The 26,961-nt window shown below is 34.4% G+C and overlaps 1 protein-coding gene and 1 pseudogene across 2 annotated transcripts; one reads left to right on the top strand and one right to left on the bottom strand.

Moving 5' to 3' along the window:
- The first annotated feature begins 6,706 nt into the window (after nt 1-6,706).
- Nucleotides 6,707-13,178, top strand: LOC143597110 (uncharacterized). Its single transcript, XM_077075702.1, has 8 exons — nt 6,707-7,041; nt 8,287-8,348; nt 10,779-11,062; nt 11,149-11,277; nt 11,548-11,670; nt 12,500-12,607; nt 12,713-12,891; nt 12,982-13,178. The coding sequence occupies exons 1-8, from the start codon at nt 6,707-6,709 to the stop codon at nt 13,103-13,105; spliced, it is 1,344 nt and encodes a 447-aa protein (XP_076931817.1). The 3' UTR covers nt 13,106-13,178.
- Nucleotides 13,179-13,243: 65 nt separating this feature from the next.
- Nucleotides 13,244-18,426, bottom strand: LOC143597115 (peptidyl-prolyl cis-trans isomerase CYP40-like; annotated as a pseudogene). Its single transcript, XR_013146837.1, has 8 exons — nt 18,187-18,426; nt 16,671-17,112; nt 16,129-16,216; nt 14,345-14,397; nt 14,166-14,270; nt 14,003-14,078; nt 13,399-13,436; nt 13,244-13,305 (listed from the first exon to the last, which is right to left on the bottom strand). The product of XR_013146837.1 is annotated as a peptidyl-prolyl cis-trans isomerase CYP40-like (transcript).
- Between the last annotated feature and the right edge of the window lie 8,535 nt (nt 18,427-26,961).

The following is a 26,961-nucleotide window of genomic DNA, read 5'->3' as shown; positions in this document are numbered from 1 at the left end:
TTGGAAACTCTTCCAAAAATGAGAAGTAAAACGGCTATCCCGATCAGATACGATGGATAATGGAACTCCATGTAATGTGAGCTTTGTCTACATACAGTTTAGCTAATTGTTCCATTTTAAAAGTTTCCTTCATTGGTATTAAATGAGCTGACTTTGTTAATCTATCCACAATCACCCAGATTGTGTCATTACCTCTTCTCGTTGTAGGTAATTTAGTAACAAAATCCATTGTTATTAATTCCTATTTCCATTCTGGCATTTCTAATTGTTGAAGTAATCCTGATGGTTTTTGATGTTCAGCTTTAACTTGCGAACAAGTTATACGTTTCGAAACATAATTAGCTACGTCATTTTTCATTCCTATCCACTAATAGGTTTTCTTTAAATCTTGATACATTTTATCTTTTCCAGGATGCATCGTATACTTGGATTTATAAGCTTCTTCGAGAATCCTTTCTCGTAAATTTCCAATGAGTGGTATCCAAATTCTATTCCCCATTCGGAGGATCTCATCATTTCCTTTGGTCAGTTGGTCAATTGTACCATTTCTTTTTTCATCAGCAATGTTATTTCCTTCCATTGCTTGTTTTTGAGCATTTTTCACTTCATCAATTAAATTGATTTGAAGTTCTAATCTTATAGCTCGTACTCTTTTAGGTTTTTCGTGCTCTTTTCTGCTTAATGCATCGGCTACTACATTCGCCTTTTCTTCACGATATTGGATTTCACAATCATAGTCGCTAAGAATTTTCATCCAGCGTTTTTGCCTCATGTTAAGCTCCTTTTGCCTAAATATATACTTTAAACTTTTATGATCTGTGAATACAGTAAACTTACTGCCATACAAATAATGTCTCCAGATTTTTAGAGCAAAAATTATTGCTCCCAATTCTAAATCATGTGTTGTATAATTCTCTTCATGCTTCTTCAATTGTCTGGATGCATAAGCAATAACTTTCTCACGTTACATTAATACACATCACAATCCTGACTTGGAAGCATCACAACAAACTGTGAAATCTTCAGTTCCTTCTGGTAATGCAAGTATTGGGGCATTTGTTAACTTTTGTTTCAAAGTTACAAAAGCTTCTTTTTGCTTATATCCCCATTCAAACTTAACATTTTTACATGTTAACTTTGTTAACGGAACTGCTATTCGGGAAAAGTTTTGAATGAAGCGTCTAAAATATCCTGCTAATCCTAAGAAACTTTGAATTTCTGTAGGAGTTTTAGGAATTTCTCATTTAATGATCGCTTCTATTTTGCCAGGGTCAACGTGAATACCTTCCTGATTAATCAAGTGACCTAGAAATTGCACTTCTTGTAACCAAAACTCACACTTTGAGAATTTAGCATAAAGCTTTTCTTTTCTCAATAGTGTTAAAAGTGTATGAAGATGTTTGACATGATCATCACTAGTTTTGGAATAAATAAGCATATCGTCTATAAAAACGATCACAAATTTATCCAAATACGGTTTACATATCCGATTCATTATATCCATAAATGCAGCTGGTGCATTGGTTAAACCAAATGGCATAACTGTAAACTCGTAGTGACCATATCTGGTTCTAAAAGTATTTTTAGGAATGTCTTCTTCCTGTACCTTTAATTGATGGTATCCTGAGCGTAAATCGATCTTTGAGAAATATTGAGCTCCTTGAAGTTCATCAAATAGATCATCAATTCTCGGTAAGGGATATCGATTCTTAATTGTGACCTTGTTTAATTCTCTATAATCGATACACATACGCATCGATCCATCTTTCGTTTTAACAAACAACACTGGTACTCCCCAGGGTGACGAGCTTGGTTGTATAAAACCTTTTTCTAGCAAATCGTCTAATTGCTTTTTCAACTCTAACCGTTCTGTTGGCGCTAAGCGATACGGTGCTTTAGCAATTGGTGATGTTCCTGGGATAACATGAATTCTGAATTCTACTTCACAATCAGGCGGTTGTCCCGGTAAATCTTCTGGAAAGACATCAAAATATTCTGATACTACCGGAATTTCTTTTAACTCCCTTCTTTTGCGCTAATGATTACAGAAATCATATATACTATACCCTGCTTTCTTAAGTAATTTGCCGCTTTCATTATCGATATAAACTTCGTAGGTCTAAGAACTTGGTCTCCTTGAATTGTAATAATCTATCCTGTTGGCGTACGAATCTCAACAGAATTCTTATTACATAGAATTCGAGCATGATTGGCTGCTAACCAGTCCATTCCTAATATAACATCGAATCCGACCAAATTCATTGGAAGAAAATTTGCTTTAAACTTGTGACCTAATAAGTTTATATTCTCTCCTTAAAGTACTTCATGAATATAAGTGGAATTTCCGTCAGCTGTTTCTACTATGCAAACTTGTTTAAGTTTGGTTAATGGTTGGTTTAAGACTTGACAAAAATTCTTATTTATGAAACTTTGATTTACTCCGGAATCAAATTGTACTTTAGCGTAAACGTCATTAATAAGAAACGTACCCGCAATGACGTCCGGAATCATTGCTGCCTCTTGTGCAATAAGCTGAAAAGCTCGTGCGTTCCTCTTAGGTCCATCAGTATTCTTAGCTTTGTTGTCAGGCACCTTTATCAACTTGGGATATTTTGGACGGATGTGGCCAGGTTCTCCGCAATTATAGCAAACACGGGTTTCTTTTCTTCTACACTCTTCATCCGTATGACCAGCCATCTTGCAGTAGTTGCAAAATTTAGTCTTTTTAAAAGCACATCTTCCTGAATGCCTCTTTCTGCAGACTTTACAGAAAGGCTCAGCATAGGATTGCCCTGTTCCTTTCTTTCGGAATTCTTGAGAAATTTTCTGGGCTAAGTCCTTCTTTTTGTTTTCTTCCTGTGTTAATCCTTCTGTCATGGTATTGGCTAGTTCAACTGCTTCCTCAATAGTCTGAAGTCTGGCAGATTTTACCAGATCACGGATTTCACTTACGAATCCCCAAATATAACGAGAAATTAGTACTGTTTCTGGCGAAGCTAGAGCCGGTACTATTCTTGCATATTCAAAGAATTTTGTCGTATACTCACGACATTTCACACCTTCCATCTTATGGTTCAAGAACATAGTAGCAATCTTTTCTCTTTCATATGGAGGACAAAATTTTCTTTCTACTATTTCTTTGAATTCACCCAGGTCATAATGTAAACTATGTTGCTTCCTTTTGCCTGGATGATTGTATTCCACCATTCTAATGCTTCATTAATAAAGAGATTAGAGGCATACAATATCTTATCTTCTTCAGCACATTTACTAATTCTTATAACAACTTCTGTCTTTTCTAACCAGCGTAGTGTTGAAATAGCTCCTTCATTTCCAGAAATTTTGGTTGGCTTACAGGCCAAGAAATCTTTGTAAGTACAACCATTAGTTTTTAACTTTTTAGGTTGTTTATTTTTATTTCCTCCATTCACACTATTACTAGCTTCAGTGTCAGATTTTCGTTTATTGATCTCGGTTTTATCTCTAATGACAGTTACTGGTTGTATATTTTATATATACACACAATTTTTTTTATATACAAAGAGGAAATTACGGTAATAAACATATATATATATATATATATTATATTAGTTATATTATATACAGGGTTCTCTATCGTAAAATCTCCAGATCAAGCTATCCCTGATGTTTCTCAGTTGGTAGTTGTTTCATTAAGTTCTTCCCCGTAATGACGGAGTTGTGTGGTCAGATCCGGTGTCATCGTGGGGTAGTTGGCAGTTTCCGGCGGGAATGGTGCGTACGGGTTTGTGGTCATTGTGTGGAATTGCCAATCGTTTGTCCACCATTCTTCAAACTGAGATTGGTTTGTGAGGCCATCAGGGGAAAGCGGGTTTTCTAGGTTTTGGTTTGGGTTGGTCGAGGTTCCTGCTCCCATGTTGTTAGCTATTGGTTGAAAGAACTCATACTGATCTAGGCATTGGCCTAGCCTTTCTTCCATGGGAAGTTCAGCAATGAGTTGTGTTGGTGGGGGTTGTGGTTCAGTTGGTGGTTGAATTTGTGGTTGTGGTTTTGGTACTGGAATCATAACTTTTCTTTTTTGTTTTCTTATTCCTTTTCTCCATTCCATATATCGTCTTCTTCTTTTTGGTTGATTTGGGGTTGAAGTCGAGGACTGGGCAGTGAATACCATTGGTTCATTTGGTTTTTCTTCAGTTGTTGTGTTTACTGTCTCCATATCTTCCGTACTGAACGATATGTTCTCAAAAGCCTCTATAAGCTCACTCATGTTGTTTAATCAAAAACAATAAAACAACGACCTCCAAAAGAAAATCATATTATTTATATTTATGTGTAGTTAAAATTTCATCCATAAAGTTAACACATAAGTTAACACATAGGTTAATACATTTATTTCCTAACACTTAATTAGGTATCGTTAAAATACCTATATTACTTAAACCAGTGACTCTGATACCACTTCAGCTGTCACAGCCCCCGACCCCTATACCCCGGGAGGGGAGCCGCAAATGTTGAGTGATGGTATCGGTGTTTATTAAAATGATTTGCAGCGGAATATTTCATCAGAACCGTAGTTACGAAAATTAATCAGAGTTATAAAAACACCATAATTCTTATTTCATAAACTGGGATAAAAACCCATTTTTTATACAAACATAGGTCTTATAGGGATAAACCTTAATTTACAAAACACATTTATTTATTTTGGTGACAAGCCACTTATTTAAGCTGGAAGCGCGCAGGCATCATTCTTTTGTCTCTAACAAGTCACCTGAAACATGTTTAAAAATATTTGATTAGCAGGAAATACTGGTGAGTACATTCATTTATAAATGACACATCTGTCTGCTTACAAATTACCGAAAGGTACTTGTCACTCGACCGTATTTGTGACTGTGGTCATATTACTTATTGGCTAACACTTGTCCAATAAGTAACGTGTAATAGCCCAGTAGGCAAGGCTTGTATACAAAACCCCACAATACCAGTAGTAACCATCCCGTAAGTCTACAAAGACTTAATCACTGTAATGTATTTAAAACCGTTTGAAAATATTTGGACTATCTGTCATGAGTTTAATGGATTTAGAAAAGTATCATGACAGCATTGGAAAATCAGTTGTCTCACGCAAATGTGAGTTGTGCAAAAACTCGAATGTCTCACCTTGCAAGTTTATATTTAACAAGCCTTTTGATGTTAAGCACCTAGATTAAGCACAATGTAGTATATCTATATTAGTATAAACCCATAATTATAACGATAATCACGAGACATGAAACTTTACATGATGACACAATGTCATACCTTGTTAAGGTAGAGCTTTTGGATTCGTGATATAAGTTTCTTTCGATTAGAAAGGTACCGTTACAATTACTCGGGTATAATACAAGTTTTAAGAAGAGAGAAAATATGAAATTTTTGAACGAGTTGTGAAGCCCAGATTTCTGCCCTATTTATACTTGAAATTGAGCATCCTCGCGTATTGCGAAGGAATCTTTGCGTATCGCGAAGTTGCAGTAGGGTTGTCGAGTCAGCCCTAGCTATGCCACGGCTCGACACGTGTCAGGTAACGTGTTAATGCTGCGTAACTTTTACGTCACAACTTTGCGTATCGCGAAGAAGCTTCGCGGCGATGCGAGTGTGCGTCATCAAAGCGCCACATTACTCCCATCGCACTTCGCTCGAGCCCGTGCGCGTCGAGTGCTTCGCACCCTCCGCTAGAACTACTGGGCGTGATTTGGCACATAAGAATATTATCATGTGAACTCTCTTCCTTATAAAGAGCTTACAAGTTTTGTAATATAGCAATGTGGGACAAGGGTTAGAAATCCTATTTATACCATGGTGGAAGCCTTCCATTTTCTTTCCTCCACCAATGTGGGATGGAATTCCCCTTTATATCTTCCATTCTTCCTTTTATTTATTTATTTTTCTTTCTCATTTCTTCATTTCTTTCTTTGATTATTTTATTTTTTATTATGGTTTGTTATATTCAGTTATATATATATATATATACACACACTCACAAATACATTTTTATATGTTGTTTTCAGTTTTTATATGTAACACATATAAATTTTGGCCGGAAATTTACCAGAATCTCGTTGAAACTGCCGATTTTGGTCGGAAGCTCGTCAGAAAACGCCGACTAAGTCCGATTATCGCGGTATTGGCCGTATTTTACCATTGACCGATTAATTAGCCGACTAGCCCAAAATTAATCAGTGAGGTGGGGACTTAATCAGGATTAATCGAATCAGACTTTAACGTATAATTTTTAGTTTTATATATACATACACACATTTTTATATGTAATTTCCAGTTTTTATATATACACATATACGTTTTGCCCAAAAATTTGTTGGAATCTCGTCGGAAACCGCTGAACCTCATCAGAAACTACCGATTTTGGCCAGAACCTCGTCAGAAAACGCCAACTAAGCCCGATTAGTCGCAATTTTAGCCGGATCTGACCACTGACCCATTAATTGCCCAACTAGCCCAAAAGGCTGAAAATTTGCCGTAATCTTGTCAGAAACCGCTGAATTCGGCCAGAATTTCGTCAGAAACTGCCGATACTCACCAAGTCTGATTAATCACGATTTTGACTGGATTTAACCATTAACCGATTAATTACCCGACTATCCCAAAATTCTTATGTTATTTATAACACTGTCACATACTCCACTCCACTCCACCACCACCACCACCACCACCACCAACCACCATGGCTTCCACCGTCCGTTCAATCTCTCAACAAGCCTTCAACGACTTAGTAACCGAAAACATAACCGATCTCGGTATGGAACCATCCGAAGCCCTAGCGGACGCAATCGAAACCCTAACTCTTCAAAACGTCGATCTCTCCGGCATTATAACCGATACACTCCCCGGCGAATCCAATCCGGTCATCCAGGCGTTAAATCGAATCAAACAGGTGTCCGATTGGACCGATAATGAGGCGTTTGAGCGGTTGATTGAGCTGTTACGAGAAGGTTCTGGAAACTGTGCGGTTGGTTCGAGGAATGGAGGTGTGGAGTTGATGTGTGGTGTTTGTGCGAAGTTTAGGGGTAGTGGATGTGGTTCGGTGATCATATCGGCTTTCGATGCATTGGCTTTGTTGATTCATGGTATGATTATATGATATGTTTGGTTAAAAGGTTAAATAGTTAAGTCTATATGTTTACTTGATAATTGTATAGCTATATCCTCTGGCAACTGTGACTGACTGAGAATAGAATAGAATAGAATAGAATAGAATAGAATGCTTAAATTGTGGATAAGTAGAAGGTATCTTGTTTTGACTTACGAGAGCTCGAGGTCGGCTTGTTTCGAGCTCTTTTTCTAAAGCTCGAACTCGGCTCAGGCTCAACAATAACTAGAGATATTTTTTTTTCGTGTTAGATCATTCATATTGGGCTGTGTGTGTATATCCTGACTGACTGAGTATAGAATAGAATGTGTATAAGTAGAAGGTCATTATCCATGCAGTTCTTAGGGGTACAAACGAGTCAAGCCTAGTCCGAGCCCAACTAGGCTTTTGGTGCGTCGGCTTTGTTTCTTCATGGTATGATATGATTGGTTAAAACTTAAAAGCTTAAATCTATATGTTTACTTGATAATTGTATATCCTCTAGCAACTGTGACTGAGCAAAGAATAGAATGCTTAAATTGTGAATAAGTAGAAGAAGGTCATTAGTCATGTAGTTCTTAGGGGAGCAAACCTAGTCTGAGGTAGGGCCGTCCAAACCGCTTGTGAGTCATTTTTTGATTAAGCTCGAGCTGTCTGGTTTATTAATTGTTAATTAATTTATACACATTTTTAGTTATCTATATATTTTGAGAAAAACCTTAATTAGTGTTAGCTTAGCTCGAGCTCGAGCTCGGATGTGTAGTGGATGTGATTTGGTGCTCGTATCGGTTGTCGATGCGTTGGCTTCGTTTCTTCATGGTATGATAAGATTGGTTAAAAGCTTAAATAGTTAAATCTATATGTTTACTTGATAATTGTGAAATTATTAGCTAATTAGTTGTATAACTATATCCTCTGGCAATTGTGACTGCCTGAGAATAGAATAGAATAGAATAGAATGGAATGCTTAAATTGGTTAAAAGCTTAAATCTGTATCTTTACTTGATAATTGTGAAATTATTAGCTAATTAATTGTATAACTATATCCTCTGGCAACTGTGACTGACTGAGCATAGAATAGAACAGAATAGAATAGATTGCTTAAGTTGTGAATAAGTAGAAGGTCATTAGTGATGTTGTTCTTAGGGGTGCAAACCAGTCGAGCCTAGTCTGAGGGTTAGTGGATGTGATTCGGTAGTCGTATCGGCTTTCGATGTGTTGGCTTTGTTTCTTCATGGTATGATTGGTTAAAAGCTAATTGAATTTATATGTTTACTTGATGATAATTGTATTAGCTTATTGTATATCCTCTGGTAGCTGTGACTGACTGAGCATAGAATTGAATGCTTAAAAATTGTGGATAAGTAGAAGGTGTCTCGTTTTGACTTACAAGAGCTCGAGGTCGGCTTGTTTCGAGCTCTTTTTATAAAGATCGAACTCGGCTGAGGCTCAACAATAACCGGAGATATTTTTGTTTCGTGTTAGATCATTCATATCGGGCTATGTGTGTATATCCTGCCTGACTGACTGAGCATAGAATAGAATATAATAGAATGCTTAAGTTGGAATAAGTAGAAGGTCATTAGTCATGTAGTTCTTAGGGGTGCAAACAAGACGAGCCTAGCCCGAGGTCGGCTTGTTTCGACTTTTGAGTTCTTTTTCTAAAGCTCGAACACGACTCATCAATAACTGGAGATATTTTTGTTTCGTGTTAGATCATTCCTATCGGGGGCTATGTGTGTATATCCTGACTGACTGAGCATAGAATAGAGTAGAATAGAATGCTTAAGTTGTGAATAAGTAGAAGGTCATTAGTCATGTACTTCTTAGGGGTGCAAACCAGTCGAGCCTAGTTCGAGGTCGGCTTATTTCGACTTTCGAGCTCTTTTTCTAAAGCTTGAACGAGTCAAGCCTAGTCCGAGCTTGACTAGGCTCGAGATCGTCTAGTTTTGACTTACAAGATCTTGAGCTCGGCTCATAAGTCAATTTTTGAATAAGCTCGAGCTCGCCTGGCTTAGTATTTATTAATTACTAATTAGTTTATATACATTTTTAATTAAAACTATATATATTTTGAGGAAAACCTTAATGAGCGTAAGCTTGGCTCGAGCTCAGCTGTGTAGTGTGAAATGAATACTTGGAAATTCAAGAGTTAAAACATTAAAGTAAATAAGGCTTGTTAAGGCTCGACGAGCCTAAACGATCTTCTCATACAAGGCTCAAGCTCGGGCTTGAGAAGTACACAAGCTTTATTTGAGGCCGTTTGCTCGGCATGTTTCGAGCTTTTTATTGATTCGATCTTGAGTAACCCACAAGCGGCCCGGCTTGTTTGAACCCTAAGATTTAAGTTTACAACCTTAATATGTTGTGATCTTTAAACTGAATTATGAATAGATCACAATTTGCAATGTTGAAGTCTTGAAGACTTGAAGGTTTTGGCAATGCTATCCAGCTTATACATTAATAGGGCAAATCGTGTGAAATGGAATTTACATCTTATCTCGATCGTAATAGATCCTATGTTACCAATTTTAGGAACCAAATTACATATTATTACCTGTTGTAGCAATGAATAACCTATTAAACAGATAGCAATATAGCATGCCATTTTTTGCCTAGTTTTCAAAAATTGTTGATGTGGCAATTTAAAAACTTATTTCTTTTTTAGTATTGTAGTATATTTGTATACGTCTTTTGTCTTTTGATATGATCTAATAATCACTTTTAAATATAATATAATCAAGGTTTAAAAATACGGAAACGAGCCTCGAGGCGTTTTCCCTTCGCCTCACGAGGCGTAAGCCTCGAGGTGAAACGAGGCGTAAGACCGAGGCGGAATTAGAAAAATAAATATAAAAATTATATATATTACAAAAACTGAAAAAGTTCATAGATTCAATAGTCATAAAACCAAACACAAAGTCTAATACATCAAACACATATAAAAACACACAAAGTTTGTAATCAAAGTACTTGATGTTCTACCCCATCCTTCCAAGCTGGATCTTTCCTTGCATTTTTACTAGACATCCCCTAAAAACTAATTGAAATAGCAAACATTCAACAGTAAACATTAAACTAATTGAAACGACAAGCATTCAAAAACTAAAACAGCAACAATAAAGTGGCAAACAGCAAACAGGAAACTGATCAAACTGAAACTGAAAACTGAAAACCGATCATACAGCAAACTGAAACAGCTAAACAAAAACAAGCATAAAAATATAGCAAATTAAGCTTATAAACAGCAACAAAAAATTATAAACAGGTAAAACAGCAACAAAAAGACAATTATAAACAGCAACAAAAACAGTTATAAACAGGCAAACAGCAACAAAACAGTTTATAAACAGGCATGCGCCTCGGTCCTCCGTACCGCCTCGATGGTGAGGCGTCCGCCTCACATAAACGAGGCGTGCGTGTCAAATAAGGTGCAGAGGCAGCGCCTCATACACGTTTTTCCTCCGAACTGCCTCGAGGCGCGCGCCTTGAACCTTTTTTAAAACCATGAACATAATAAGTATATTAAGTAAGTAGATTAGTTAAAATGAGGTTGGTAGGTAGCTAAAATCGGTAATAAATCTTAAGTAGTTTCTATTTTGCATTTAGTTTAGCACGTGCTGCTAAAATGAGGAAAACGTGTAAAGTTTGTTTCTGTTTCATGCAGATCTTCAAAGCACTGAAGCATTTAGGCAAAGTGGAGGACCAAAAATGTTGATGGAGATTCTAACCAAAGAAACCGAAAATGTGAATATCTTGAACAGTGGTTTTTCTGTTGTTGCTGCTGCTTCAACTGGTAATGAGGTTATTAAGGAATCTTTTGTGGAATTACACATAGATGAATTAATGGTTACAATTATGAAGAAACATAACAAAGTATGCATTCCTAGTTTATACGATGCTATTAGAGTGCTTTTGGCTGCTGATGATAACCGTGTAGTGGCTTCACAAGTAAGTTAACCTAAGGTTCAATATTTTGGAGTTTATCCTATAATTTGTGTGTTTTTAAAACAGATTCTTTATGTTTGTATTTTTAGGTTTATGGGTATGCTCGACAATTTGCCAAAGTTGGAATTGCTGAAGCTCTTGTCGAGTCATTGAATGATGGAATTAACTCACCGGGTCTTGTATCAGCAACTATTGCACTAAAAGCCGTTGCAGTGAATGTGAGTGCTATTTTTTTCTCTTCCCAAATGCTAGTTAAATTTATGTTGATGCATTTACAAAATAGCAAGTAGCTTACGGTTTTCCAAATTTTAGCAAACCAACCTCAAGTTATGTGCAAAATAAAAACCAGTTTACAGTTTATCCAACATCATTTTAACTGATTAAAATTATGCACATGTGAAAAAGAAGAAGCTTAACAGGTTTGAAGAAGTTATAATTAAAACCACTATTATCATGTGTTCATATTTTTTTGTTGTTTCTGGTTTTAGGATGAAATATGCAGATCGGTTGCCGAGAAAGGTGGTATAGATTCATTGCTCAATTGTATTGATGAATCTGGTGTTCAAGGGAATAAAATTGTGGCTAAAGCTTGTTGCTCTTTATTATCAAAGGTTTGTCTAAACTCAAAATATCTTAAAGTCTCACCTTATATAATATATATATTTGGTTATCTCAAGTGTACAAATTACAAGCTCCTTTTTAACATATTACCTAACGAAACTTATAATATTCATTTGTTATCATAATATAGACAAAATAATGTTTTATACATTAAGTATTCATGGAACACCCTTGTATTAAAGGATTACACTAAGGCCACTGAAATATCAATCCGGTCTCGTTTAACATGACAAAAATGATTCTAACTTCAATGCTTTTGACACGTCTGGAGGTGGAAACTACTAAAAAGTCAACTTTAGATGGATTGTCAAAAATGTATATGTAGATTTAGGAGCGTTCATGTCATCTTATGTTCTTGAGATAGTATTTTTTACACATACATATAAGTCAACTTTAGCTTTTGAGACATCTGGAGGTGGCAACTACTAAAAAGTCAACATATTATTGTACGCCACTGATCACCAAGTATTCAACTTTTTTTTTCCGTTAAGGCCACCTGCATATTGAAACTACTATATAGACCATCCAAGTATGTATCTGGTTTCTTTTATATAAAATCAAGCTTGAAACATATCAGATGAAATTGCCCTAAATTTTATTTAAAGGTAGTTTGTGTTTTCAAAGATTTTAAGGCCGTTTTCATCATCCTACATGTTTTAGCCTGAACTGGTAAAAACGAAAACCATATAAATATTTGGTAGCCTTGATCAGAAAAGTTGAATGCTAGGTGGCCTCTGTATATATTATTGCCACATCTATTGCTATGAAATGACAATAATGCCCCCCATGAATAAAGTCATAAACGTAGTACGTAATTAGTTGGCAGGAAGCGACTTCAACAAGAGCGCCATAGTTGAAAAAGGAGGGTTAAATCGACTCATCACACTTTCTAGCAGACTTGCAGATGATTCTTCCGTCCTCCAAGAGGTAAAACTTATATAACATATATCAAAATATAGTTTCACATTAATTTGGAATTTCTCTAGCATCTTTATTACAACTTAAGATGAAGTACACATGTCGCAAATCCAGGTGATGACCATAATATGCACCTTGTGCCTGCGATCACCCGCAACCGCATCTTTGGCAATGGAAGCAGGAGCAGGAGACCTTGCTATCCAGTCAATGCAAAGGTTTCCTAACTCGTATCAACTGCAGAAAAATGCTTGCCTTATGATCCGTAACCTTGTTGCCAGAAATCCAGAAAACAGGTTGATTCTTATTCTTTGCCGCAAATTATATTGATTTCAATTTTTTAAAATTATTTTGTAAGAATTTTTTTTTTTTTTTTTGGTGCACAGGCCGGTTTTATTGAGTAATGGTATTGAGAAGATAATAAGGAACGCTAAGGAAAGTCACAAAAGTTGTAGAGATGCAGCCGTTGCTGCTCTTCGAGACTTGGGGCTTGAAAACTACAACTCTTAGGTGCGCCACTCGATCATATTTCATCACCTGAAAAAAGATAATATTGTTTTCGTTTAAAACTTTGATGTGATATATGTGATTCTTGTGTTGAGTTGATGAGGTTTATAAACATCTTTTCAATGGTGTCGAAAGTACAAACCTTATTTTGACGAAAAATACTTGGCTTACGCTGCTTTCTCTTTCTTCAGTCTATTTGCAACCTGCAGGCGTTGTATGTTTATTTAATTATTTTAGGTAACCGTTAGAACCAACAATATGTAAACTATTAAATAAACGCAGCATCGAGAACATACTATCTCTTGTGCTGCGTTTAGCTCCCTTCTTATTCCAGCTGCAACATATATGATTTAGTCAATAATCGGTTTTGAACTTTGAAATTTAGTCAACCTTATATCGACTAATGCCAAAATATCATTTCACTCTCTTAAAACACTAAAAGTTTATTATATTATTTTTAAGATTATATTATATAGAGTGAAATCGGGTTTCGTCCCAATGGTTTATCCAAATCTGCGGTTTTAGTCCAATAGTTTCAAATATACTATTTTCGTCCCTGTGGTTTCATTTCACTTGCAATTAAACCCGACCCCACTAACCCCGTTAAGTCCGATCGTTCGTGCCTCTCACGTGAGGGGCAATTTTGTCCTTTTTTGTTTCTGAATACACCTCAGCCCCTCACGTAAGGGGGCTTACGAATTAGGGTTGGGGTTTATTTGGGGAGAAAAAGGACGAAACTGCCCCTCACGTGAGGGGCACGCTGATGGGTTTAACAACCAGACTTAATGGGGCTAGTGGGGTCGGGTTTAGTGAAATGAAACCACAGGGACGAAAACCGCAGTTTACTCTATTAGATATATTATTTATTATATATGAAGTTTTGGAACGCGAGGGTCTAACCGTCATTTGGCTCCAGCTCTTTAGCTTTCTTGAAACTTTGTATTGCCTTATCTACCTCATTCAGTGCCATATGCGCCTGCATGATGCGATTAACGGATTTTATAATTTATAATGATATGAAACACAAGTAATTTAATTAACTGTTTTTGATCTAGTTACCGACCTGACCTTGGCGGAACCAGGCCTTGGCGTTGTTTTCACTGTCACGCATTGCGAATTCGATGTCGGTTAACGCTCCGTTTGCATCCCCGAGTTTCAGTTTACAAGCCTGATGAGAATGAAATGTGTTCCAAGTTTTGTTTTGAATCTTGGTTATGTGATTGATTAGAGTTGGAGACTTACAGCACTGTTTGTGAATATCTGCGCCTTCTTTCGCCCCACAGAAATAGTTCCTTCTGCAAATTATTATCGAGACGACGACTTGAGATATTAAATACTCAATTACAGTTTTATAATTTTAATAATTTCAAGTTTCTAACGATCACAACGTACTATTTATTGTCATTTATTATTTACAGTGATGTGTATTAATTAATATATTTTGGTAAACATGCGGGTATCGACTATAATACGTCGCATGTCCCAATCTTGCAGAAGACTTGTTATCCGTCTCGAATGTTTATAATCTCATATGGTTAAAGAACTTAGTTATCTATTGTGATTCGGATTAGATTACCTCATCCTGATCTTAAACTTCGCCTAAAAAATCATTTATACTTTATTCTTTTGGGTTCTTTTGTTATCCCTACCTAAAAGGTATCGTAAAATCGAGACTTAAAAACTGGGCATTTTTCAAATGACGTGTAAAACCAAGTTGTACATCTATAACTATGAGATACATGAATAATTTCACGTATCTACTTTATTCTCGTGTATCATAAAAAAATGGTAAATTGGATTTTAATAATTCCAACTTAGAAAATAGTTGTTACTGGTCTCAACTTTCACACTGCTTGTTTTAATTGAACCCATGTTAAAAAAAACTTAACAATGTTAAGTTCTTTCCAAATTTCAAATTGATGTTAGGGTTTTCGTTAGGAATGAGGATACGGGTCGATTGATGTAAAACTTACCTCAAAATGGTGGTCCAAACGACTAAAGGATGCTTCAATTCCGGTGTGTAAACTTTTAATTAAAAAAATCAAGCTGTTTGGAGCATCGTTTCAAGGTAAGTTTTACATCAATCGATTCGTATCCTCATTCCGATCGAAAATCCTAAAACATTAATTTGAAATTTGGAAAAAAACTTAACGTCGTTCGGTTTTTTTTTAACAAAGGTCCATTGAAAACAAATTGTGTGAAAGTTGAGGCCGGTGACAACTATTTTTTAAGTTAAAATTATTATCGGCCAACTACATTAAATATTTAAATCTAGGTTATTAAAATCCAATTCGTCTAAAAAAATACATTAGAATATACAAACTTGGATCCACTTTTAAAGAAAATAGGAATTGTGTTGCAAATAAGTATGTGAAAAGTAGATAATTAGATACCCCACAAAAATCTCTATAAAAAAAAGAGTTAAAAGTGGGTAAAGTATGTGTATATGTTACCTAGAAACATAATCATTAAGGAACCAGTGTGACAAGAACCATAACCGGTTTCAACCTAAAACGCAGGGTTGAAACCGGGTTAGGAACCCCCAATTAAAATCGGTAAAAATTAGCCGGTCAAAGACCAGAACATGTTTGGAACTGAACCTATCCTTTTACGCTTGAAAACCAGTTAGGAACTAGAACCAGATGATTAGACCTTTTTTTATCTAATCCAGAACCGGTTTTCTACACCTCTACACTAAGGCAATGTTGTTGAAACTGGAGCGGACCAGGATTCTGTCCACTGTCCGGTCTGGTTCTGTGTAATTCGCTCAGCTCCCAGAGAACCGGCCGGTTCGAACCTGTTCAACCGGTCCGACCGGAAAATCAGACCAGTTGAACCGGTTTACTATGAAAAAAATATTTTAAAAAAACCTTTTTCCAGCCCTACCTGTCATTTTTTTACCGTATGTCCGGTTTGCTGTCTGATCCGGTTATGAAAATATTGCAGTAAGGTATGAATATGTGATAATTTTTCTCTTGTAAAGAAAAACAAATAAATATTAATAAGGTGAATAAATTTTAATCAACCTTCATCAATTCCTTGTTTGTCCCAGCAGACATCCAAATACCTCACAGCTTTCTTATACTTTCTAAGAGCCATTTTGTAATCTTGCTTCTGCACTTAAAACTTCAAAAAATAAGAATTTAAACCACAGTTGGTAATAGTTAACACGATCTGAACCCAACACGAAAAAAAAATGTCTAGGGTTACTAACACGGCCCATATTAAACACATGTTTGGTTCGGGTTCACGTGCATAAAAACCACTTTGTAATTATATTTTTGTTTGTTCCGCTTACTCATTTGCTCTATCGAATCCAAATTATGACCATTTTGTTTTTTGACAAAATCTTTTATTTTTATTTATTATTATTATTATTATTATTATCATCGATAAATGGGTTATTCATGGTCATGTTAGGTCAACCCCAATTTATGCGTCTGCGGGTTGCACATTTCAACCCGTCAACGGTCAACCTGCAGCACGTCTACCCACCAACCTGGCATGATTGACACCCTTAACTTAAACTAAAACAACATCATCATTAATCACATAACTAATCAATCACCTTAAAGGCTTCATTCCCACAAGCCCGAATCGAATCCACAGCCTCAAACCACCACGAGACCTGACTCGGCCCGCTATCCACATCAGCGGGCCAGTCAGGATACTCGTCACCATCTTTAAAAAAATTCCCAACCCCGTCTTTAATCTCGCCACACTTCTCAACAACAACATCAACAACGGGCCGATCATCGTCATCAGTCGCAACATGCTCGATCGCCTTAACGGTCCCCATTCCCTTAACAACTTTCCCAAACACAACATACTTCCCATCCAAATTCGGGGTTCGGATCGCTTTTCATGCTCGATCGCTTTTCATGTTTTAACTCGAAATTCTCATCGTCGAATGTTGGCCCGTAGATTGACTCTCCGCCTGTACCGTCACCCGCGGTTATGTCTCCTCCTTCTATCTTGGAGCTTTTGATCAACTTGTGGAATTTAACACCCTGAAAACATTGATTTGGATTTTGAATAACTCATTAAATAAATTAAAAATGAAACTAAAAATGTTGTGTACTGAACTCGGGATGAGACTGGTACCGTACTGAAAAGTACGGTTACAGAAAATACCAAAATATTTCTTCAAAACTGAATGGCACCGATACCAAAACATAAAAAAATCTAGTACCGGTACGGGTCAAGATTGCCACCCCTACTAATCGGTATCGGTGCCATTACATAATACTGAAAATTTCGAAACTGAATGGTACCGATACTGAAAACATGAAAATCGAGTACCGGTTCAGTATCGGTACTATGAAAATTACCAAAAAATATCAAAGCTGAATGGTACCGATACCGAAAACATGAAAATCAAGTACCGGTTCGGTATCGGTATCACTGAAAATACCAAAAAATTTCAAAACCAAACTGTACCAGTACCGAAAACATGAAAATCGAATGCCGATACCATTAAAAGTACTGAAAAAAATCGAAACTAAATGGTGCCAATACCGAAAACATGAAAAGCGAGTACACAACCGGTACCAATTGTGTGGTGTTCGATATCAGTACCATTAAAAATACAAAAACATATCGAAACTGAATAGTACCGATACTAAAAACATGAAAATCTAGTACTGGTTTAAGTTGTTTTCGGTAGTACCATTAAAAATACCAAAAGTAAATGGTACCGATACCGAAAACATGAAAAACAAGCACCAGTGCCGATTGTGTTCGGCTCGATATCAGTACCATTAAAATACCATAAATTTTCAAAACTGAAAGGTACCGGAACCAAAAACATGAAGATCTAATTTCTGGCACCGGTACAGATTGTGTTAGGTATTGTACTAAAAACATGAAAATCAAGTACTAATATCGATTGTGTTCGGTCAGTACCATTAAAATACCGAAAGTGAATGGTACCGGTACCAAAAACATGAAAATTTTCAAAACTGAAAGGCACCGGTACCAAAAACATGAAAATCTAGTATCTAGTACCGGTACAGATTGTGTTAGGTACCGTACCAGTACTTAGTAAAAAATGCTCATCCCAGTATTGAATTAAATATTTTGACCTTGTAGTGAAGTGGAACACCAGTGATGGGGCTGATACCTTTCTCCCCAGTGCAAAGTGCCAGGAAATTTTCTGCGGTTTTCGGGACAATTTCGGTGAATAATTCGACAACGATTCGGCCTTCTAATTCGCCGCCTATGCTAATGTCTAGATAACATCTGTCTCTCTTCATGTTATGGTGGTTTGAGACTGGAATTCAGTTGAATAAGAAGAAGAAATGAAACCATAAAATGAAACTATGGTGTGTATGAGCTTATGTGTATATATATATATATGAATAATAATAATAATAATAATAATAAGAGTGAACTGCGGTTTTCGTCCCTTTAGTTTGTTCAAATCTATGATTTTAGTCCAATAGTTTCAAATTTGTGATTTTCGTCCTTATGATTTCATTTCACTTGCAATTAAACCCGAATTTACTAATCTCGTTAAGTCTGGTCGTTAACCCCATCAGCATGCAGTTTTGTTCTTTTTCCCCAAATAAACCCAGTCCTAATTTGGGAGGAAAGGGGACAACAGTGTCCCTCACGTGAAGGGCACGTTGATTGGTTCAACAACCAGACTTAACGGGGCTAATAAATTCTGGTTTATTTGCAAGTAAAATGAAACCACGGGGACAAAAATCACAAATTTGAAATTATTGGACTAAAACGACAGATTGGATAAACCATAGGGACGAAAACCGCAATTTACTCTAATAATAATAATAATAATAATAATAATAGTGGGAATGGAATTGAATAATATTAAAAGACAAGGTGACACTCTTGTCTCCTGTTGGTCCTTTCTTTTTGTTTCAGTGTTTGTTTCAACATTTTTGATTGGTCTGCTTTTTTACCAAATAGATCCATGCATTATTACTTTTGATGGGAAAGTACTCTCAAAAGTACTTTTTTTACGGCACTGAGACCATGTGTATTGGGCGTCATATGCACCCAAAATGCCCATAAAGCACAGGGAACACCGCCTCTCCAAACGCCTTGGGTGGAAATGGGGTGAGAGCGTCTCCCACAGCGTCGGGTGAGCAGAAGAAGCTGTTCAATGATAAGTGGGTTGGATTTAGTTGTTTTATTTTAATAATAATAATAATAAGGTGATTATTGAAAATGCTCCATCCACCGTATCATTTTGTTGTAAAACATTCATATGGTGACGTGACGTCACATGACACAAAACGTCTCCATATGGACTCCATCCACTATACATAATCTAATTTAATAGGATAAACACTTGATGCCACTATGTTGAAAAGCTATCGGCTCTTGTGAATATCTTTAAATGATGAGAAAATCAGCATAATAAATATTGTTTTTGACTTTTTGTTATAGTAGTGATATTTCGTGATGTTTTTAATAATAAATAATAAGCTTTCGTGTAATGCTTAGGTAAAACTTGTTTGATATGGACGATAGCATACGAATATACAAAAGAAATATTAATCTCGTGAATTTCTTTATACTAATTATACAATCAAGAAAATCGTTAGACTAGAAAAAAAATATGACTGGATAGTCGTCTGATCGTGTGAATTACTATAAAGAAAACCACAAAAATATTACACACACATATTTAGACTAAATTACAATTTTTTTGTATCTTTTGCTACATTATGGAGTGAATCTTTTATGAAAATTGACTTTCACTTACAGTTCTTAATTTAAAAAAAACAAAACCAAGGTAACTTTTTAAATAAAAGACTTTGAGGGAAAGCCATTTTGTAACATCCTATCAGTTGGGGAGCGGAACAAAACGTTCTTTATAAAGAGATGGATACATTTCCAATCATAACGCGTTTTAAGCGCTTAAGGGTGTTGGGTCTCAGAAGTCAGAACTATAATTTTATGAACTAATAATTTATTATCATTTTGCTGTTAGTAGTTATAAAAAGAATGCATCTAGGTTTAAAGTTTAATAAAAATACTTACATACTAAAGTACTATATCTAAACTTTTTAATCAGAATTGCTATATTTACTTCTATCAAACTAAAAAACGTATAAAAAATAATTAAAAAAAAAGAAAAGAGTTAAAATACGTACAACCACCACCCATTAATAACTCGATTTTGACAACTTAAGAATTATATAAATTTATTTTTTTATAATAAAAGTTAAAAAAGAACAAAAACTAAGAAACAACTTCCAAATGACTTAATGAAAATAAAATACAGAAGTCACAGTCATGGAATTTAAATAAAAATACTAAATCAAAGCATTGATATCAACTACTAGTAGTAGTTCCACATTTGATTGTTCATCAATATTTCTTGCTTTTTTCAGCCATTCCATTTAGGTTTTTCCTAAAAGTTATAATCTTCAAATATATAAAAATGACTATTTGCCACACATGAAACCGAACACACACGCAAGCAATATATGAACACGAGTATTTAACGTGGTAATGTCTAAATTGATCTAGATCCACGAGTAACAAACGTTTATTATTATTATTATTTTATTTTATTTTTTTTGAGTGACAAACGATTACAAGCAGGAAAAATCATATATAAACAACTAGGGTTTGTAACTTATAAAACAAGAAATCTAAATTAGGTTGCCCGCACATGTATCCTCTCTTTACTTCAACTAATAAACCAGGCCTAAACAAAAAACCTATGAACCCAACAATTATACCATTGCATATATGAAATACCTTTAATTATTTATCATGTTTAATTTATCACAACAAATAACTAAAAATCTACTTTATTTTCACGTGTCTACTTTATTTTTACATATATTTTTTATATTTTTAAAAAGAAACATTCGTATATTATATAAAATTTTCATAATATCACATGAATAAGGGTGTAAATATCATCTTAATTAATCATAGGGATATAAATATATACATAAATGATTTTTTTTTCACGTTTTTTTAAGTTATAAATTATATTAATTAATAATTTTAAAATATAATCAAGAAATTCTGAATACAAAAGTTATGGTTGATGAATGAAAACCAAGTTTAGTGGGATAAATGGGAGAAAATGCCATAGTGACACTCACCATGTAGGAGCTCACCACTTTATGCTTCTAATAAAAAAAAATTATTTCATTCCATAATGTCTCCAAAGTTATTTATACTAAATTATCAGCAATTAAAATATAGGTTGCTTCCAATTTTAGAAACCATAAACCTATCAAACAAAATTGAATAAAAGTATGTTCTTTCTTGGATTTTAGCCCAACTTTAGATTAAAAGATAAAATTGTGTCCCATACTTCCATTAATCATATCAAATTTAAAAAGTAAAATAGTATTCCATACATAACTATAAATTTTTATAAAAATAACGAGTTTTTAAAAACTACACGAATTTAAAAATCTTCAACTTATACTCTATGTTTGTTTAGCTTCGTAAGCCTAATCAAGTTTAAACTATGAAGTTTATGTTATTAAATGAGCTCCAGTTTAGATCCGAGCTCAACTTGAGATTGTATTTGCTCAAATCAAGTTATAACTTTAACGAGATGATATCAAAGTATCAAGCGACCGCTACTTCACACTTATATTTATTTATGTTTATTTTTCTAATTCCTATTGATGTTTATCTTAAGTATGATTAATTTTTTTTTAATTTCTCATATTTTATTGCAAAGAAAAACAAATAAGTTTAAAAGTGTAAATGCTTTTGTGGTACCCTACTTACATTATTAATTAAAATAAAATTTAAATTATACAAGATAACGTTAAATAAGGACTTGCATTATTGATCAATGATTTATTTTATTTCTTGAAAACAATTATTGATGTTTTGTTAACACAACCCTCTTAAAGAAAGATAATATTCCACTTTATATTAGCTGTCTTTTTTAACTTCAGTTACTGTAGCTTGTACCTTTCTATTTTCATTTATTTTATTTCTGAAAGATTTATCATTCCTAGCTCGCCACACAGACTACCAAGTTGACGGAGATAGCATACACAATACCTTTTTATTTTTATTTTTATTTTTATTTTTAGACAGTGAATACACACTCTTTACACTGTCTTCTTATTCAACTTGAGTAGAGGTGTGACGAGCCGAGCTTGAACTCGATTAGGCTTGATTAACTTACATATCAAGAGCCCGAGCCTGAGCTCGAGCTCGACGCTTTTCAAGCTCTAGTTCTAAGCTTGAGCTTGACTCGTGAGTAATTTTTCAAGCTCGAGCTCGACTCATTTAATATTTAATTAACATATATTTATATTTATTTTATGTATTTTTAATTATATACAACATAATTTATATTATTGTCATAATTTTAATATATAATAGTTAACTATGTGTGTGTGTGTGTATATATATATAATAAACTAGTTTAGCCTCATGAGCTAGCTCGAGCTTGATAAGTGAAACTAGGACTCGGCTTGTTTATTAAACAAGATTAATTTTAGGTTTGAGTTCGTTTAAGCTTGATCGGCTTGATTCAAGCTTTTTACAAGATGAACTTGAGTAGCTCGCAAACGTCTCAACTTGTTTACACCCCAAAACTAAACTTGAGTTGTAGCAAACTAGCAATTGACATCAAACCTAACATAAATATGTTAAAAATAAATATATTAATAGTTTTTGTGTTTATTTGACCCAATTCGAATATAGACTAAACATTGTAAATGTCGGAGACAAGATTCCCGTTGGCTTAACTTGTGGTCGTTTCAATGATTTTTAGCGCTGTCATTCTTAAATGCTACGTCCTAAATATGCATTATTCATCGTACTTGTGAAAATAATAAATTAATTAATGATGCATATTTTATTTTGAAGTCTCACTATATTTTGATAAAAATAAATATTGGAAAAAAATATGACTGGTTGGTTTTGCTTTTCTGGAATATTCTTATATAAATATAATTTCGGATAAAAACAAGAAACTTTTATATTTTTATGATTGTGCAACGTTGGATCTCAACCTATTTTGAGGACTAAAAACAAATAAAATAGGAGTTTTTAGAAAGTAAATTTAATAGTGTGGCCATGAGATTAAATTTACATGTGAAAAGAGATGGCAGGGAAGAGTGACAACTATGGTTGGTTATTTAAAAAAAAATGTTATCTAATTAAAAGATAAGTTACATCTTTTTAGTGGTTAATATCTTTTAATGAGCATTTTCAGTCACATCATTGTCACTCTTTTAGCGAAAAACATGTAAAAATGTAATAGATATTGTAGAAATAATCATGCATGTTCACGGCCCTATAATTCGTGTGAAAACAGTGTAAAGGCTTTATCTGTCTCTGTAATGCTCAATTACGCATGATCTTACTATCTTTACTTAATCCAGCTTCAAAGATCTCCAATATTACATCATGTTTCAAACACTCATTTAAAAAAGTATGATAATATACACACAAAATGCTAATTTATGTAATTGAGTGAAAATCGTTTAAAACAACATTAAGGGCATTTAATTATTTACCGGTTTCAAATTCCACTATTTTTCAAAGGTAAATAAACATTCATACGAGATTTTTTCTTAGAAAAAATAATACACAATAAAATCAAGCATTTTTATCACCAATTTTGTGATTTTTCACATGATTATGTTGTTTTTTTTAACATTTTAGTGAAAATTGTGTTTTTTACAATTTATTATGAGCTCGAAGCCTCGAAAATGATTAGATGGCTAAAAGCGATTGACATATAATAAATTAAAATTAATATATAAGTTTGTTTAGAAAAGCCAATTAATTGACTCGAAGCATTCGATAAAATACACTGAAATAACCAACGATTAGGTCTTGTTTCTTTTTATTTTTTTTCTCTTTTAACTGAAAACCATTCGAAAACCATGGTTATGTTTTCGCTTATGCATCATTTTCAAAATAAATCACACCGAACTTGTTTGAATTTTTGTTATTTGATTCACGCATTGTTTTTGTCACAAATTTTAGGCCAACTTTTTGTTATTTGGATGGCCAAAATTTATTAATAATAATAATAATAATATTAGGAAAATTAGATTTTAATAATCTCATATTTTTACAATTAACAAATAATAATCTCACCTCAGAAAATAGCTGCCAATGGTTCCATCTTTCAAGCTAATTGTTTTAATTGGACCTCCGTTAAAAAACTTAATGCTGTTAAGTTTTTTTCAAATTTCAAACTGATGTTTCAGTGCTTTTGATCGTAATGAGAATACGAGTCGATTGATGTAAAACTTACCTCGAAACAATGCTTCAATTCGAGTGATAAACTTCCAATTAACAAAAATCAATCGACCTGTATCATCATTCTAATCAAAAGTTATAAAACATTTGTTTGAAATTTGGATAAAAACTTAACGTGTTAAGTTTATTTTGAAAAGATGTCTACTGAAAACAATTAGTATAAAAGGTGGGACCGCTGACGGCTATTTTCTAAGATAACATTATGATCGGGTAACTGTAAAAGGGTGAGATTATTAAAATCCAATTTACCTTAATAATATAAATAAGTAGTTAACAAATGTCCCGGTCCATACTGATTAATTTAATCAACTTTTTTTTTCAGATCCGAACATTTCAAACCTAAATGTAAAACAGAAACGATACACGTTTGTAAAACCAAAAACGATCGGTTCTCTAAAACCTAAAATTTTTCAGTTTCAGTTCGGTTTGAGTACTAAAACCGGCCCAAACTGTTTCAAACTTTCAACACATACAAATAATTAAAAATAAAATAAGTGGGCTGAGTGAGTGTTGGGCTGAAAGAGACAAGTCAGTAGTGAACATAAGTACATAACAGTGGGCCAATGAATTGGGCAGAGACCACTTGACCAGTGTACGAAACTTTAAAAGGTCCACATTGAACTCAACCGAACTTTGGTAGTTTGGTTTTTGAGTTTTAAAAATAGTTTATTTTCGGTTTTCAATTTGGGTTTTGTTTGTTCCGGTTTATTTAATTTTTTCATTTGAGTTTCAAAATTTTGGGTTGAAAAAAATTTGAGTTGAATTTCGACCTACATTATTATTATTATTATTATTATTATTATTGGACTAATATATTTGAGTTATACCAACGGGCAATCCTATTGAAAACGTAAACAATATTATGAAAATGGATCAAATATCTACATTATTTTAATTTTTATAATTAAAATTTAAAATCATATGCAATAAGAGTGATATAGTTGTGAAAGTGTAAGATTTTATTTGTTTTTAAACTGAAAAATATTAGTTCATTTTTTCATTCTCTATTTGTCATTCCAACAGGAGAACACATATAAAGCAACACAAAAGGAGTTTAGTTGTATTATATTCGGTATTTACTAAATTATGTAATTAAAGCAGAACATATACGGAATAAATTAAATATTAAAAAGTGGGCAGCTTGCCTTTGTAATGCTAGTTGTAATACACTAATACCAATGAGTCATATGTACCGTTTTTAAACCATATCGATTACTAAAGTGGTTCTTACAGAGTTACGTTAACAGGCTAAATTTTATCATTTCACAAAAAGTTAAAAATTTTGAACACTTATTTAAGGTAGGCGGGGCACCATACTCGCCCCCACTGAGTACTTTCGGGTTCAAGGAGCACACTACGCCCGCCTCTTTCTAGATTTTAAATTGGGGTACAATCGGAGCAGTGAAACTCTGAGAGGATGGAGTGAACGTAAACATGAAATAACGAAACAATTACAAGATTTTATTACTCTATAAATTTCAAGCTCTACGTCTAAAGGTCAAGTTAAGCTACTTTCAAACACCATATGTAACTACATATATTGAGTTTTTATTCATGAAAATAAATTCATAAGTTAACAAAAAATGTTATGTTGTTTCAAAGCGTGTTGTTCCGGAAACGCAAACTTGTCCACACCAGACCGCCCTAGATCCATCACGTGAGAGGTAAATCAGCCTTACTTAGCGGCAAAGCGATTGAAGTTTATGTGAAAGGCAAGTTTCTACTCATGAATGAACCATCACTCTCGTTACTCATACTCTCATTACACTTTTACTTGTGGAATAAGATTCTATGTTACAATAAATTTGATGCAATATCTTACAAAAATAATATGAAACTAGTTAAAAGAGTCAAATTAAATCCCAAACAAATCCAATTAAAATTCCTTCAAATTCATACAAAATTAACAACCATCTCAACTCTCATGTTTACTATGTTCTTGATGATTTGACACTTCTTCCGTGTGTGGGGCCGCTTCGTCAGCCCTCACTTCTGGTGACTCGTTGGCCCTCATTTCTGGTGACTCGGCGAGGACAGGAGTGGTGGCAGCTTCACTCTCCACAACCACCACAGGCACTGTCGCCCGCCGAGTAGGAGGACCAACCCTGCCATCGATACACGTGGAGCATTTGGTCTCCACCCAACCTTCAAAGTCATATTGAAAGTGACCCATGACCTGCCTACCCGAACAAAGCCGGCCTATCATCACAGCCACCACACCCAATACCATAATCACTGCAAGAACCCCGATCACGGGTCCCACTGACCAGTGATCAGAATGTGGCTTGTAGGTCTGGTTTTCGATAACCGGGAATGGCGGCGGTTGTTGCGTTGGATCAATCGTCGCCGGTGGAGTTGACATTATTATCAAATTTCTCAAAATCAAGCTTTTGTAAATCAAGAAACTCAAGATTCAAGAAACCCCGAATTTTGAAAAAAAAAGAAAAAAAAAACACCTTCAAATTTAATGAAATGCAAACTGGGTTTTCAAGAATCTTGTGAAATCAAGAAACCCAAATTAAAAACTTCAAATTTAATGAAATTTACAAATGGGTTTTCAAGAATCTTGTGAAATCAAGAAACCCATATCAAAAACCTTCATATTTTGTAAAATTTAA

Source organism: Bidens hawaiensis, unplaced genomic scaffold, assembly GCF_021521415.1.
Source record: "Bidens hawaiensis isolate Kalapana, Puna unplaced genomic scaffold, B.hawaiensis_p1.1 tig00047582_1, whole genome shotgun sequence".
In the NCBI taxonomy this organism is placed as follows: domain Eukaryota; kingdom Viridiplantae; phylum Streptophyta; class Magnoliopsida; order Asterales; family Asteraceae; genus Bidens; species Bidens hawaiensis.
Note: the sequence above shows the minus strand (reverse complement) of the source record. Positions and strands in the feature narration are given on the sequence as shown.